At 54.5% G+C, this 869-nt stretch overlaps 1 protein-coding gene across 1 annotated transcript in view; it reads right to left on the bottom strand.

Moving 5' to 3' along the window:
* Nucleotides 1–869, bottom strand: part of ANAPC15 (anaphase promoting complex subunit 15) — a 3,600-nt gene that overhangs the window by 1,730 nt on the left and 1,001 nt on the right. Inside the window, exons 2-3 of the mRNA XM_018574359.1 lie at nt 555–677; nt 413–472 (exon numbers count right to left, since the gene is read on the bottom strand). Coding sequence (XP_018429861.1) covers nt 413–472; nt 555–674 — 180 coding nt within the window. The 5' untranslated portion in view covers nt 675–677. The remainder of the gene's footprint in view (nt 1–412; nt 473–554; nt 678–869) is intronic.

The following is an 869-nucleotide window of genomic DNA, read 5'->3' as shown; positions in this document are numbered from 1 at the left end:
GCAAGGCGAACCCGACCACCCCTGGCAAGGCGACAATCTATACCCCCTGTCTGCCTCCACACTGCAGGAGTCCTACCTGGGTAGATGACATCACTTCCCCCTCTCCACATGACCTGGAGATTGACCACTTTTGGCCCACGCACTGGCACATGGCGGAGGTTCCCCATACACGAAGGGCCCGCTCCATTATGTGCAGGAATACCTTCCTCTGCAAGGGGGCGGGCCTTGAATGGACAAAGGGACATTGTCTATTTAAAGAGACCCTGTCACCAACCTAAAAGGTCTCTTAAAATCTGCCCCCTGACCCTGTGCCAGAGCAGAGATATGTACAAGTCTCTCCTATCATCAGGTGGCTGTGTTGGTTTTATCAGTCTGCCTAATGACAGGTTCCCTTTAAGATCCGTTGTCTTACCTCGGAGGCCGGCTTCCCTATGGGGACCAGGTTGTTGTCTTTCTCCGCTATGCTCTGCAGCTGCAGGAGGGAAAATACCAGCACAGTGTTACGGCATAGGGAAGGGGGGGGGGGGTATCAGGGGGGAGGACCTTGGACTCACCCAGGCCTGGTGCTGCTGTTCCTGCTGCTGTAACTCATTCTCGTCCACACAGGGCCGGTCCAGGTTAAACCACAGGGAGTCGGTGACTTGTGGGAAGAGCGAAGGGAAGAGGGTGGACATGATCTGCGGGGGAGGGGAGACGGATCTGTGTTAGTGCGACTTTAACATCCCTCCGCACATGTACCGTACGTGTTCATCATCAGTGTCCCCCTTATTAAATAACCCCCCTAAAAACCTGACAGAGGGTCTACTTCCCCCTCCCCCCTATAAGATGGACACCCCCTCTCCATATCAATGTCAATGCAGAATGGCACA

The sequence above is a fragment of the Nanorana parkeri genome, unplaced genomic scaffold (assembly GCF_000935625.1).
Source record: "Nanorana parkeri isolate BGI_ZX_2015 unplaced genomic scaffold, ASM93562v1 scaffold2897, whole genome shotgun sequence".
Taxonomy (NCBI): Eukaryota; Metazoa; Chordata; class Amphibia; order Anura; family Dicroglossidae; genus Nanorana; species Nanorana parkeri.
The sequence above is the reverse complement of the archived record's forward strand: the minus strand, read 5'-3'. Positions and strand labels throughout refer to the sequence as shown.